This window comes from Genypterus blacodes, unplaced genomic scaffold (genome assembly GCF_046128005.1).
Source record: "Genypterus blacodes isolate CSIRO-AG114 ecotype Tasmania unplaced genomic scaffold, CSIRO-AGI_Gbla_v1 ptg000032l_1, whole genome shotgun sequence".
In the NCBI taxonomy this organism is placed as follows: domain Eukaryota; kingdom Metazoa; phylum Chordata; class Actinopteri; order Ophidiiformes; family Ophidiidae; genus Genypterus; species Genypterus blacodes.
Genome location: NW_027466845.1, coordinates 65,001 through 77,786, shown reverse-complemented (window position 1 = coordinate 77,786; position 12,786 = coordinate 65,001). Strand labels below are relative to the sequence as shown.

Below are 12,786 nucleotides of genomic sequence, written 5' to 3'. Positions count from 1 at the left end.
AGTAATGGCTACACTCAACAGAAACGCCTCCTCTCCTCCCCTTCATCGCCCAAGAAAGAGGTGCTGCAGTCCATCAAGAGGTACACACACACACGCGCACGCGCACGCGCACGCGCACGCACACACACACACACACACACACACACACACACACACCACTACTCTGGTTGAATAAATCAGCTGGATGACAGGAAAGACAAACCAACTCACTCTACTTGTTGTGCTCATCTCTCTTCTTCCCCTCTCCCTCCTCTTCCTCCTCCCGGCTGTAGGAAGAGCATGTCCACAGAGCGCCTCACGCTGGTGAGGAGAGAGATGGGAGCTGAGAGCCGCAGCAGGACCACCTCCTCCTCCAGCTCCTCCGGTGGCAAAGGGTGAGACCTTCATCTGCCAATCAGCCTGAGCGTGTGTGTGTGTGTGTGTGTGTGTGTGTGTGTGTGTGTGTGTGTGTGTGTGTGTGTGTGTGTGTGTGTGTGTGTGTGTGTGTGTGTGTGTGTGTGTGTGTGTGTGTGTGTGTGTGTGTGTGTGTGTGTGTGTGTGTGTGTGTGTGTGTGTGTGTGTGTTTTTCCCTTATTGCTCTGTCAGGTAAATGTCACTGTAATGATCTTTCATCTGTGTGAGCCGTCAGGTTTCAGCTCCATGTTGGACAGTGAAGGACACACACACAAACACACACACACACACACACACACACACACACACACACACTCTCTCCTCTCCTAATGGCATCAGCTTTCCCACTCCTCATAGTAAAAAAAAAGAAAGGAAAAAAAGAGGCCACACCCCCTGGCCTCGGGTAAAGGGGGTGCGGCTTTGCGGGGAGGTCCCGTCTGTGATTGGCTGACAGAGCGTCTAGCCGGAGCTAAAAGTTTGCTCTGTGAAGGAGGAAGTGGAGAGTTGCTGTGACTGTAGAGACGCTCTGTTCACCGCTGTCACTCTTACCTAACGGAACCTGAATCATGAAGAGATCGCCAAGGTAACACACTCTTTACTACATGCAGGACTACATGGAGGACCTACACACACACACACACACACACACGCTCAGACACACACATACTGTAGGGAAGTGTAAAGAGGAAGCTTGTTTGTGTGAAGAGTTGTTGGTTTAATCTCAGCTCTCCCATGATTCAAGGCTGAAACTTTGGAATGTTTGTTCTAAATGGAATCTAGAGCAACAAATGAGCAACTCTGGGGTGTTGCTGGATCTGCAGGAGTGTGTGTTTGTAGTCAGCTGGTTGATCTGTAAACAGATGAGCCACAGCTGCGTTGAGCTTGTGTCACACCCAGACGCTCTCCTGCTGTTGGATTCAGAAACACGACTGAAGCTCTGAAGCTGCAGACTCATCCTGGCTTCACTGCTCCAACTTTAGATTGAGACTCATAAGATTGCATTCTGTCAGGTTTTGTCAGATCTTGTGAGTTAAAGTAGCTCAGTTGTCTCAGTGTTGTTGCGGTTGTGTGTCTGTGGGACTTCCTCCTCTGTTGTCTCTGCTTGGTAACGCAACGTAAACGACACAGAAACCAGAGCCTGGAGATGTTTGAGACAGCAGATCAGGTGTCCGTCGCTCTGATGCTGGAGTGTACGGGTTAAGTTAGTGAGGGTGTGTGTGAGATGAAAGTGTCAAAGTGTGAAGACATCAGAGTGTGTTTGTGCACTGCTGGAAAACCTGTTAACTTTGTGATCCTTTAAGTTTTCAATTATTTAGTTTGTCTTTTATATGTGATGGGATGCGTTGTACACAGACACACACACAGACACACACACACGGACACACACGGACAAACACACACACACACACACACACAGAAAATGTAAAGCTTACACTCCTTTAGATTCTGCTAACATCCTTATTCTCTGTGTTTACTTCTTATCTGGCTGCATTTCATCTTTTGGTTAGTTTGAAGAGAATTGTCTCCAAACCCAGGAGGACGATGTGGAGACGCCCATACTTTAGTCCAGAAGGTGTCCGTCCCTCTGATGTTTACATGAATAACTCTGCTCCGTCCTCTCAGTGTCGCTGATCACTGATCGACCCTCCTGCTCAACATGCTGCACACAGATTGATCCGCCTGTAGAGAAACGTTCTGTAGCACTGAGAGCAGGTTTGTCCAGTTTAGACACATGAACATAATGAGGCAGCTGAGGATGAGGATTGAGGCTGATCGGATCAAAATGTTGACTAAAACTGCAAACTTGATCAGATTTTACAATAACAGTAATCAGTCATGAGGTCCTCAGCAGTAGACGTGGCTGCAAAGTACGACTTAGATGCTAAGTACAGTGTAGTTACTGCAGTATACCTCCTGTGTGTGTGTGTGTGTGTGTGTGTGTGTGTGTGTGTGCTCAGGTTGGTGCAGCTGTAACACACTTACTTAACTGAACCACACGCCCTTATTTTCAGAGTAGATTCGTTTATTTCATGCAAACAGGAGCATGGGAGCAGAGATTTGTATCCTGCTCAGTTTGTTTGTGTGGTTTCAGTCTCTGTGTCTGATGGCAGCAGATTAGAGAGACAAAACTCTGTCCATTAGTTCAACCACTGTGGTGCTTCAGTCATAATGGAGCAGGAAATGGGTTTACACTTGACCACACCCATTATTCCCACTTAAGTGGTTCGCAGTACACACACACACACACACACACACACACACACACACACTCAGTCAGTCAGTCACGCTGAGCATTTACTTTGTGTCTGGATGAAGAGATGATTCAGTCCCTCTGTCCAGCTGGATGAAGATGTGACTGTGTGTGATCAACAACCTACCGTAACTTTACAATGATGAGCATCAGGTTGATAGAAACAGCAGCAGTCTGAAATGTGATGCTAGCTGTTAATGGAATTTGAACAGAAAACGTTTAACAATGAAAAGTCCAAACTCATAAAGGCCAAACTAAGAGCTTCAGATGACACACACACACACACACACACACACACACACACACACACACACACACACACACACACACACACACACACACACACACACACACACACACACACACACACACACACACACACACACACACACACAGACAGCACCATGTTTTGGCTGCATCAGCTGATCCCGTTTTGTTGGTTCTGTTAATCAGCCGCATTCTTTCTCCCTGGTTACCGGGGGCGACCCGGCCCACAGCCTGTGAGGCTTTCACATCCACCATTACAGATCCACGGACAGTTGCCAGTTACCCAGCATGCACTGCACTAATAACTGGCTCTGAATCAATCCCATTCGCTCGTTGGGTAAGAACCGGGCCACGCCTCCTGTTCCTGGCAAACCACACACACACACACACACACACAAACACACACACAGTCCAGGAGACAAACAGGCCTTTATGTGGGGCCTTTAAAGAGCCGAGACCCTGTGGAGCCTCATCTGCCACAAAACACCGCAGACATTACACACTCTCACACACACTCTCACACACTCACACACACGCACTCGCACGCACAGACACACACACACACACACACACACACACACACACACACACACACACACACACTCGTTTGCTCCAGGCCCCTCTGCTTTGCTTTGATCAACGTAGAATTTCTTCATTTTTCTGAATAGGATTGAATTGTCTTGACCTGACCAGACAAGTTCTGAGACACACACACAGACAACAAAGCCCGACGAGGCTTCTCCCAGCTAACACCCTGTTAAACAAATGTCACACAGACACACACACACACACAGACACAAAGCCACACACACACGGCTCATCCTGCTTCACATCTCACTTTGTCTCTGCATCAGAAACACTTCAAAGGTTATTCAGAGCCTGTTGAAGGCTATCACACACACACACACACACACACACACACACACACACACACACCAGACATCTAAACATCATAATTAGATCAGAACTGGTGTAAATTCAGATGAAGTTTGGCGAGTATGTTACAGGAAGTGGTTTTATGTTGGCATTCAGACAGACAGTCTGCATGAGCTCGTACACATGAAGCATTAAGTATTAAACATTAAGTATTAAGCAAACACTCCAGGATGTCTGGCAAACAATGAACTGTTAGTTTCAAACTCACATCCTAAAATCAGAAAGGATCTCAGCTCCAACATGAATCAGACGACCCTCATCAGTGTGTGAGGGAGTGTGAGGGTTTGTGTCTCCATCCAAACCTGTGCAGCCTGTGGTGTTTAGCAGGAAGTAAAGAGCCTTCATTTCCTCTTTTCTATATCTCGCCCCACTTTTACTGCCTTCGCCATGGCAACGTCTACCTGTCCGCCGAGCCGGCGTGTCAGCATCCTGTTCTCCCCCCACAGAGTCTTGATGGGTAGGCAGCCTCTGTAAAGGTCAGGAGGGGTCGGCGAGCTTGGAAAGGCGGAGTGGGCTCTTTCTGATTGGTTTGACTCGCAGCTGATTGAGGAAGTTTCTTGATGAGGAAACTCGGCGTTGACGGTTTGAGGCTTGGATGGCGTCTGATCGCAGCGATTAGTTGAGTTGCAGATTCCAGGATGTAAAGCAGCATCGTCATCATTTACATACAAGTAAATGTCGCTGTGCCAGTCTGACGTCCTGCTGATTCAATCTACACTCACACACACTCACACTCTGTTTGATTGACAGGCTGGTGAGATACAGACACAACACCACTTCTCCTTCCCCTCCTGTCATCTTCATCTCTCGCTCTCCTCTTCCTCCTCTGTCACATGGAGCGGAGGAGCAGCAATGCGTGTGTGTGTGTGTTTATCCTCCTGATGATCCTGTATGTATCCTGCTGCCGTGTCGCCTCCCGTGTGTAGATCTCCAGATAAAAGGACACGTGTGTTTCCTTTGAGGCTGCGCTGAATGCGATCAAAGGCCATCATTGTGTGTAGCAGCTTGTGTACTTACTGGATTCAGACTTTACTCTGCTAAAGTGTCTCTGTAGCTCTTTGTTGATCTGCATTCAGACCTTATTGACCCTCGATCAATAAGAGCTGCTGTGGAAATTGGGAGGAAGAACTGCGTTTTGTTTTTGCATCCAGTTTTGAAAGAGCGACATCAAACTGAATGATGTATACAATGAGCTCACACACGTCTGCACCTCAGCTTCAGTTCATCCAAAACAACAAGCTCAGATTTCTGGGTCACTCTCTTTTCAGAATAAAAGCTCAAGCTGGCAGATCAAGTTTAGCAGGACATCATTTCATTTCTCTTTCTTCTGTTTCAGCAAAACCAAAGAATGCACCTACAGTGCAGGTAAACACAGATCAGCTCATAAACACCTTCCATGTTTAGGTCTTTTACCTTTGCTCTTCATGTCCCACTTTGTCCCCTGACTCGTCTCTTGTCTGCTCTCTGTCCGTCCCTTCGCCCTGCAGAGGACGGATACGTGAGGATGTTCCTTCGCGGACGTCCTGTCACCATGCAGGTCCCTGACGAGCACAAGGAGAACTACGCCCTGGACCAGAAGATGGCCGTGCCTGAACGCAAGCTCAAACTTCAGTGGGTGTATCCTTCAACACGGAGAAACATGGAGAAACAGAGGGGATAGACGGGATAGACTATTTCTACTTGTAGTCTGACCCCTAGTGGGGCAAACATGGGCGGTGTGGGGCGTGAGGGGAAAGGTCAGGTCAGTCGTGGCGTCCCTGACCTTCGCCGGTGCACTTGTTCTGTCTTTTCCCTAACTCAGGCTTGGCCTAGGTATGGATACCGTGGGCGCGACTGCCGCACCAACCTCTACCTGCTGCCCACGGGAGAGATCGTCTACTTCAACGCCTCGGTGGTGGTGCTGTACAACTCGGAGGAGCAGCAGCAGAGGCACTACCTGGGCCACAACGACGACGTCAAGTGGTGAGAGGGTCGCCACAGGAAGTTGCTCTGCTCTGACGCTCAGAATAGAGTTTCACCGTTTCTATGAAGCTCAGTGTTTCTACAAGAACAACATTTAAATGAGTTTCTTCTTCTCTGCTCAGCCTGAGTGTGCATCCTGACATGGTCACCATAGCAACAGGACAAGTGGCTGGAAACTCTAAAGATGGAAAGGTAGAACACACACACACACACACACACACACACACACACACACACTCGCCTCCTCCTACAGAGTCGCTGGTGTTGCTCTGGCAGATGAACATGAACATGAATCTAACAACAAATGCATTTAAAGGCAAAAGTGCTATAATATGTCATTGTGTCGGTGTGTGTGTGTATGTGTGTGATCAGCTGCTGGCTCCTCATGTCCGGGTGTGGGACTCGGTGAGTCTGAACACACTCCATGTGTTGGGCCTGGGCGTGTTCGACCGAGCCGTCACCTGCGTGGCGTTCTCCAAGTCGGTGAGCAGCTTCCTGTCACTCACTCCTGGTTGATCTCTGCAAACCTGCGCCCACATCACAGAATGTTCCTGATGTTCCCTAAAGGATTTCTGTTTCATCTCCTCAGAACGGCGGCACCTTCCTGTGTGCAGTGGACGATGCTAACGACCACATGCTGTCTGTGTGGAACTGGCAGAAGGAGAAGAAACTGGCTGAGGTCAAGGTAACCTGAAGCTTGACCTCTGACCCTGCCTCTCTAACAGGACCACAGTGTTTCAGTCTTCTCTCCTGTCTTCTCTGCAGTGCTCAAATGACTCTGTGTTCGCTGCCGTGTTTCATCCCATGGACGCCAACCTCGTCGTCACCTGTGGGAAATCTCACATCAACTTCTGGACTGTGGAGGGAAACACGCTGACCAAGAGGCAGGGCCTGTTTGAGGTATGGACGCTCTGTGCAAGCATCACCATCGCTTTATAACACCACAGCCTGAGGAGGAATATAGTCTCACTCACTCACTCACTCACTCACTCACCCCTGTGCTTTCACTCACTCACTCTAGTGCTCTCACTTACTCATTACATTACATTACATTACATTACGATCATTTGGCAGACGCTTTTATCCAAAGCGACTTACATTACATTACCACCCTTCGCAGAGAGGGGAGCAATTGAGGGTTCGGTGCCTTGCCCAGGGGCACCTCGGCAGGGGCTCGAACCGGCGACCCTCCGGTTCCCAAGTGGAAGCACTACCCACTGAGCCACTGCCTCCCTCACTCACTCACTCACTCACTCTAGTGCTCTCACTCACTCACTCACTCACTCACTCACTCACTCACTCACTCACTATCTCACTCACTCACTAGTGCTCTCACTCACTCACTCACTCACAAGTGCACTCACTCACTCACTCACACACTCTCACTCTTTTTCTCTCTCTCTCACTCACTCATTCACTAGTGCTCACTCACTCACTCACTCACTCACTCACTCACTCACTCACTATCTCACTCACTCACTCACTCACTAGTGCTCTCACTCACTCACTCACTCACTCACTCACTCACTCACACACTCTCACTCTTTTTCTCTCTCTCTCACTCTTACGCTCACACCCCCGTGCTCTCACTCACTCACTCAATCACTCACTCACTCACTCACTAACTCACTCTCTCTCTTTACAGAAAAACGAGAAACCAAAGTACGTGCTGTGTGTGGCGTTTGCTGAGAATGGAGACGCCATCACAGGAGACTCCAGTGGAAACATCTATGTCTGGGCTAAAGGTACGTTCTGCTCCGTCACAACCTGTCCTGCTCAACGACAAACACCTGAACCTGAAGTCTAATGTGTGTTCTGATGGACAGGTGGCACCCGCATCAGTCACGTGGTGTCAGGAGCCCACGAGGGCGGGATCTTCTCCGTGTGCGTCCTGAAAGACGGCACGCTGGTTTCTGGAGGAGGGAAAGACCGCAAGGTGGTGCAGTGGGACCACGGGTACGCCAGGCAGGCGGAGATGGAGGTAAGAAGGCTGGAGCGTCAGAACATCAGAGGCATGAAGACACAGCGCCCCCGGAGGAGAGAGACGGCCACTGCAGGTCTCAATGAGAGGCTTCAACCCTCAGTGATTCATGATCACTGAACACCAATCAGAGAAATTCTATTACCAAAACCTGTGACTGCTTCTTCCACCCACAACAACAAACCCACACTGATGGATGAGTCAATGACACATTTCTCTCCATGTGGCCTCCTCCTCCTCCTCCTCCTCCTCTGTGTCATTCCGCTGCCACTCAAGCATAATCTCATCATCTAGCAGTCTCACTCAGGCATACTAAGATGTTAGTCATTCATGCAGAGAGGGCCCAGAACACACACACAAATCACACGTCTCTTCTCCTTATTGAGTGGAATGCACTTCAAAACCCAAACAAGCTTTGTGTGTCTGTGCTTTGGTCCGGTCCAGGTGGGCGAGGCCTTCGGTCCTGTTCGGGCTCTGGCTGAAGGGAAATCAGGAGAGCTTCTCATAGGGACCACCAAGAACGCCATCATCAAAGGAGCCTTCCCTGATACCTTAACCCCTATTGTACAGGTAGGTACACACACACACACACACACACACACACACACACACACACACACACACACAGGTACACCCTCACACGTGAGCTGGTATATAAGCGGCCCTGTTTGCTGTCCCAGGGTCACACAGATGAGCTGTGGGGTCTGGACATCCACCCGTCCATGGAGCAGTTTGTCACCTGTGCCCAGGACAGACAGGTGCACCTGTGGGACACACACTCCCACCAGCCCCTCTGGAGCAAGACCATCGAGGTGAGGAAGAGCGGCAGAGCCATTTGTCTCTATTGAACCTTCTTCCCACGTGAGAGGGACATGAAGTCATCTCTTAAGTCATCTATATCGATTTGATCTCCTTGTTTGAGCTTTAGGGCAGTAACTCTTCATCACTCATGCATGAAGACGTTTAGATCTGTTACAGTCACCTGCAGCTTTGGTTACATGAACCCTGATCCCTCTTCTGCTCCAGGACCCAGGCAGGTCTGCAGGCTTCCATCCCAGCGGGGCCGTGGTGGCCGTGGGGACCATGAGCGGCAGGTGAGCTCACACTCATACTCACACTCACACTCACACATGCACACACACACACACACACACACACTGAAGCCAATGAGCATACAGAATAGCAGTGTTGTAACAATCAAGTCCCTTGTATGGCGACAATGCTTTAAAAGAAATTAAACGTTTGATTGACATTGTATTGTGTGTGTGTGACTGTGTGTGTGTTGCAGGTGGTTGGTGCTGGACACTGACACCAGGGATCTTGTTTCTATGCACACAGACGGCAACGAGATCATTTCCAATGTCAAGTACTCTCCAGGTAAACATCACACACACACACACACACACACACACAGACACACACACACACACACACACACACACACACACACACACACACACACACACACACACACACACACACACACACACACACACACACACACACACACACACACACACACACACACACACACACACACTAACTCACCGGGCTCATGTGTCTCCTGCAGATGGTAACTTCCTGGCTGTTGCTTCCCATGACAACTTTGTTTACATCTACGCTGTGACTGAGAACGGCAGGAAGTACAGCCGCGTGGGGAAATGCACCGTGAGTACACAAAGAGAGAGAGAGAGAGAGAGACCCAGGTGCTGGGACATTACGGGACATGAACGCTCCTTTGTCTCATTTCCAGGGTCACTCCAGCTTCGTCACTCACATCGACTGGTCCGCAGACAGTCACTACCTCGTTACCAACTCAGGAGACTACGAGATCCTCTTCTGTAAGCCTCCTCCTCCTCCTCCTCCTCCTCCTCCACACTAACACACCACAGCACAGACAGCTTGATAAGTTCTTCTTCCTCTTCTTCTTCTTCTTCCAGGGGAGGGGTCCAGTGGGAAACATGTGACCAGCATGGACACGGTGCGGAACCTGAAGTGGGCCTCTTCCACCTGCCCACTGAGCTTCAACACCTTTGGTATGTGAGAGAAAAGGGTTTCAGAGAAACACGTCATGTTTATTTGTGATCTAGTGACCAAAATATCGCCTGAAATTTAATCATCTCTCTCTCTCTCTAACTCCCTCTCACTCTCTCTCTCTCTCTCTCTCTCTAACTCCCTCTCACTCCCTCTCTTTTCCTCTCTCTCTCTCTCTCTAACTCCCTCTCACTCTCTCTCTTTTCCTCTCTCTCTCTCTCTCTGTCTCTGTCTCTCTCTCGCCCTCTCTCTCCCTTTCTCTCTGTCTCTCTCCCTCTCTCTCTCCCTCAGGTGTTTGGCCAGACGGCGCAGATGGCACAGACATCAACGCCGTGTGCAGGTCACATGGTCGCTCTCTGCTGGCCTCTGCTGATGATTTTGGCAAAGTGCAGCTGTTCGCCTTCCCCAGCTCTCACCCGAGGGTCAGTCTCACACACACACACACACACACACACACACACACACACACACACACACACACACACACACACACCACACACACACACACACACACACAGTGAGTTCTTGATGGGTTGTTGCGTCACTTCCTCCCTTTGCCCCGCCCCCTTTTACAGGCTCCTTGCCAGACCTACGGTGGCCACAGCAGTCACGTGACCAATGTTGCCTTCCTGCATGACGATAGTCACCTGATCTCCACCGGCGGGAAAGACACCAGCATCCTGCAGTGGGCAGTCGTCTAAGCAACGCTGGCCCCCCTCCCCTGAATGTGGTACCTCAGCATCCTGTGTGACCCCGCCCCCCCATCATCCCTGCACTATGTTTCCTTGTGCCCACCAGAGGGCAGCATCTCCTCTGTGCCTACTGAGGGAAAACAACTCGACCAACCCACAGATGAGCTTGTGTGTTCTCATTGTCCTGGATTAATCAATCAATTAAAATCCTGCTGTTTGTTATGGAATGTAGAGGTAAACCCTTGTTGCCATGCAGGAAGTGAGTCTTAACTGTTTCTAAAATAATCTTAACTTCTGCTGCGAGTGTCCTGATTGGCTGCTGCAGTTTACATGGATGTCTGATTTTGTGCCTAAAACTGTGTCGATCCTCCGGCCTTTAATCTGAACTCCTGTTTATAGACCAATATACCAGCATGCATCACTCTTTACTAGAGCTAGAAAACTAAGATCATGTAACCATGACGCCTCTGTCCTCCACAATAATAATAATAATAATAACTTGGTGCTCGTTTGTGGATCTACATTCATTTCTCTTAATCACATTATAATCCAATGAAACAATTCATAATAATAATGTACCCCTCCTTCAGTTTGTAGCTTTAAGAGTGATGCGTGTTCTGGGTCATGGGAAGAACATTCATCACTGTGCTGTTAGTCTTCTAAATGTCAGCTGTTTAGAAAGTGTTACTGCAGTGTACACACACACACGTTAATGATGGATCTGTATTATTTCCTCTGAACAGCAATATGTGTGTTAGAATGGGTGATATGTCCCTTTAACCCTTTAATCTCCTGCTGTAACCACCTCTCAGCCTTTAACTCTTAAGGAGAAGATTGTAAGTATTACTGTTGGGGTCAATCTCACCCCCTCCCCGCCTCCCCTCCCTGTTTCTGATTGTACTTCTATTCTAACTGTACTGTGCTGAGGAGGCACTAGATGGCGCCACAGTGCCGCATGTGAGGCTGCTGCCCGCCTCCTCCTGTAGATGCTGTCAAAGTCGCAAAGGTCTATAGAGTTAATATATATATATATTATGCAGTATATCCGAGTGGCTGTGTTATTTTAATATCTAACTGTAACCATGATGGATGTCGTTAATCTAGTGGCACTAAAGGGAAAGGTGGGCTACTGTGCTGTAGAAGTCGAGCTTCAGCTGTGCTTTGTTAATAAAGTTTTTACCCGAGTACCATTAAACTAACAGGTATCTGACCTTTATGTTCACATCCACCACATTCTTATACTTACTAATACTAATTATACCACATATCGGAGTGAAATGATGTTCATATTTGTCTTTATCTACATTGTTTAGATGATATTTATGTTCTCATTTAGCATTTAGACTCTTTTTTAGCAGAAACAGGTGAGTGTGTTGTGGTGACGGTTTTCTATTGACATTCAATACAGCGTGATGTTAAAGAGGACCCAGAGGTCGCCGGTTCAAAGCCCGGCTCAGCCAGCTAAATCTGGGCCGGGGGCGACAGTAAACACGTCTCTGAAACATAGAGGTACACAGATCTGATCCACAGCTCCATGGAGTCTCTGCGGTCTGGAAGGAAAAACATCCTGGGAAACAGGAAGATGAATGACTTACATAGGAGAAGATAAGAAAGAAAAACTGAAACCATGACAATAATCACAAACCCTCATCAGGAATGGTTTGTAAGTCACAGACGGATAATTTGTAGCTTTTGAGTGAAAGCAGGAGGACTGGATGGAGAGATTGAGGTCAGAGCCTGATGTTTACCTCATGAGTGCTGAGCAGAGAGCAGAGTCAGGTCACGTTAGTGTTATGGTCCCGACGGCCTGTTTGCTGTCAACACCTCTCAGGTCAGGAGTGTGAAGAGGAGCTCGCACAGTAAACAGTCACAGAGGGGACAGAGGTGATGAGGAAAGGAGGACAAGGAGGTCAAGGAGGAGGGAGTTTGTTAGGACCGTAATCTCTGTGTGGTCGGAGCGAGGAGAGGTACCTGAACCTCACACACACACCACTGCACATGGACGCAGAGTGATGATGTCGTCACTCTGGCTCCACAGACGTGCGATGGAATCGATCAATGTGGGACAAACACAAGTTACAACACCACCAAGACCTGCCAGCACACAAACGGTTAATCCAGTGGCTGCAGCACATTCCATCAGCCTCATTCTTCTCCTCCGCTTTCATTCAAGAGACACAGCCGGCCAGACCTCAGTCAGAAGGTGACTGTGTTTTCTGAATGCACACACTGGACGGAGGGGGGAGGGGCTTGTTTGTGTGCCTTTGTTT

The 12,786-nt window shown here is 48.9% G+C and overlaps 1 protein-coding gene across 1 annotated transcript; it reads left to right on the top strand.

Annotated features, from left to right (window-relative positions):
* Window positions 1–846: 846 nt before the first annotated feature.
* On the top strand, window positions 847–11,715 carry eml2 (EMAP like 2). Its single transcript, XM_076146368.1, has 19 exons — window positions 847–976; window positions 5,184–5,212; window positions 5,335–5,464; window positions 5,660–5,809; window positions 5,932–6,001; window positions 6,182–6,292; window positions 6,399–6,494; window positions 6,575–6,709; window positions 7,455–7,554; window positions 7,636–7,790; window positions 8,235–8,360; window positions 8,471–8,602; window positions 8,817–8,884; window positions 9,079–9,167; window positions 9,361–9,458; window positions 9,544–9,631; window positions 9,731–9,826; window positions 10,116–10,246; window positions 10,400–11,715. The coding sequence occupies exons 1-19, from the start codon at window positions 960–962 to the stop codon at window positions 10,523–10,525; spliced, it is 1,947 nt and encodes a 648-aa protein (XP_076002483.1). The 5' UTR covers window positions 847–959; the 3' UTR covers window positions 10,526–11,715.
* The last annotated feature ends 1,071 nt before the right edge of the window (window positions 11,716–12,786 follow it).